This window comes from Diaporthe citri (genome assembly GCF_014595645.1).
Source record: "Diaporthe citri strain NFHF-8-4 chromosome Unknown scaffold_4, whole genome shotgun sequence".
NCBI lineage: Eukaryota > Fungi > Ascomycota > Sordariomycetes > Diaporthales > Diaporthaceae > Diaporthe > Diaporthe citri.
Window position 1 is genome coordinate 3283643 of NW_025064849.1, and position 2259 is coordinate 3285901.

The following is a 2259-nucleotide window of genomic DNA, read 5'->3' on the forward strand; positions in this document are numbered from 1 at the left end:
TAGTGCTACGGAATCGATTATGGTGTGAAGCATCCTCCATAGTGAGACGGCAGCATTTATCAGCTTCTTCCATGATGCGCATAGCGTGGATAGTGCATCCCCCGGTATCACGACTTGGTCCGAAATCCATTCGATGTGTGTAGATATTCAAAACTGAATGACTTTGCTGGCCAACATCTGTTGCTATAAAAGACGTACTTGCTGCCTTGTAGTTGAGTATAACGACCATCATCTCCGCCATCAGCGCTGTTGGAAATACGCATCTTTTTAAGAGCACTCCTCAAGATTCTGATTCTCTTACGATACGCCAAATATCCGATCACCTATCAAGATGGCTCCCGAGTACGCCAGAGACCAGCCTGGAGGTTTCAGCAACCGTATGGAGAAGGTTGCGATCGTGGGTGTAGGTTTTCGAACCTATTGAAAATCGTATGCGTAATCTCGTGACTGACACCATGTGCAACCAGGCTGGAGGCACGCTGGGCAAGTACATCGCCCAGGAGCTGGTCAAAACAGGGAAACACGTCGTGACGGCCCTCACTCGCTCTGGGAGCACAAACAAGTTGCCCGAGGGCGTCAATCCCGTCACCGTGGACTATGACGACGAGACATCTTTGGTCGAGGCTATGAAGGGACACCAGATCCTGATAATTACCCTGGCCGTTAGCGCACCTCCTGGAACACAGAGCAAACTCATCAAAGCAGCGTCAAAAGCTGGCGTTCCCTACGTCATGCCCAACGCGTGGGGGACTGACCCCTTGAACCAGGAGCTAATGCAGGACACCTTCTTCCAGAAGCCTTTTGGTGAGCAGCGCACCGCGGGTGATGTCCAGCCTGTTGACCACCGCTAACTCCACATGCAGCCGACGCTCGTGACGAGATCGAGTCCCTCGGGGTGAGCAAATGGATTGTCCTCTCATGTGGCTTCTGGTACGAGTTCAGCCTCGGCGGCACGGAAGACCGGTACGGATTTGATTTCCAAGACCGCTCCCTCGTCCTCTTCGACGATGGCGACACAAAGATCAACACCAGCACGTGGGCACAGTGCGGCCGTGCCGTAGCTTCCTTCTTGACCCTCAAGCTGCTACCCGAGGACGAAGGCGACAAGAGCCCCGCCATCGAGAACTGGGCCAACAGGGCCTTCTACGCCTCGAGCTTCCTCGTCAGCCAGAGAGATATGTTCGAGAGTGCCAAGCGTGTCACCGGCACGACGGATGCCGACTGGACGATCAGCCATGAGCACTCGGGAGAGAGATACAAGAAGGCAGTTGATGATTTGCAGAAAGGGGACGTGAAGGGTTTCGTGCGACTGCTGTACACCCGCGTGTTCTTTCCAAACGGCGATGGGGACTATGAAAGCAGCAAAGGTCTACAGAACGATGTTCTGGGCTTACCGAAGGAGGACTTGGACGAGGCTACGAAAGAAGCAATTCATCTGGCCTTGAGTGGAGGGCTGGAAGCTAGATATTCAGGGGTGGCATCTAGGAGTAGCTAAATTGTTTTGGGACGAAACGGCACCGAGTGTAATGCAAAACGCCTTTGAGGGTGAGGAAACACAGCTGCGGAATACAGTCAGTAGTAAATATTGATTTAAATACTCGCTTTTCGATAAACAGTGGCCAAGTAATGAGTTACGGTAGAGAAACAGTTTTGCTATTGCACGCACATCCCTAACCCTGGTTTGCAACCACTTTTTAAAATGCTTAAATAGCTAAATTTCTTTTATTTCCTTCTTTTAAACTACTCTTAAAAGATAAACGTTTTTATAATTATACTTTTAAACCCCTTATAATATTTATAGCCTTTTATAATTATAAGCTTAATTTATATAAAATAATCTTTTCTTTTTATAAGCTATAAATAAGTTATATAAAGCATATCTTAATTATATTTATTTTATATTATTTATTTCCTTTTATTTTTAAGCATATATTTATATAATAATTATAAACCTTTTTTTAAATTTTATTAATTAAGTAATTTATTTAAATATTTATTTCTTTTTTATTTAATTTATTATATTATAATCTTATTATTAAATTAAAAGATATTAAAAATTTATAAATCTTAATATATTAAATATAATCTTTATTAAATAATTAAATATAATCTTAAAATTAAAATCTTAATTTATATAATATAAAAAAAAGAAAAGAAATATTTAAAAAGCTTTATATAATAAGTATTAAGAGCGTTTAAGTAATAATAAGCTTTTAAAAAATAAAATAATACTTATTTCTAATTTTTTTATTTTTTAAT

The 2259-nt window shown here is 42.0% G+C and overlaps 1 protein-coding gene across 1 annotated transcript; it reads left to right on the forward strand.

Annotated features, from left to right (window-relative positions):
- Window positions 1–331: 331 nt before the first annotated feature.
- Window positions 332–1495, forward strand: INS49_010064 (uncharacterized protein; the record flags this gene model as incomplete). The annotated part of the gene is made up of 3 exons (XM_043170790.1): window positions 332–403; window positions 468–804; window positions 864–1495. 3 exons carry the CDS (start codon window positions 332–334, stop codon window positions 1493–1495), a joined length of 1041 nt encoding a protein of 346 aa, XP_043025355.1.
- Between the last annotated feature and the right edge of the window lie 764 nt (window positions 1496–2259).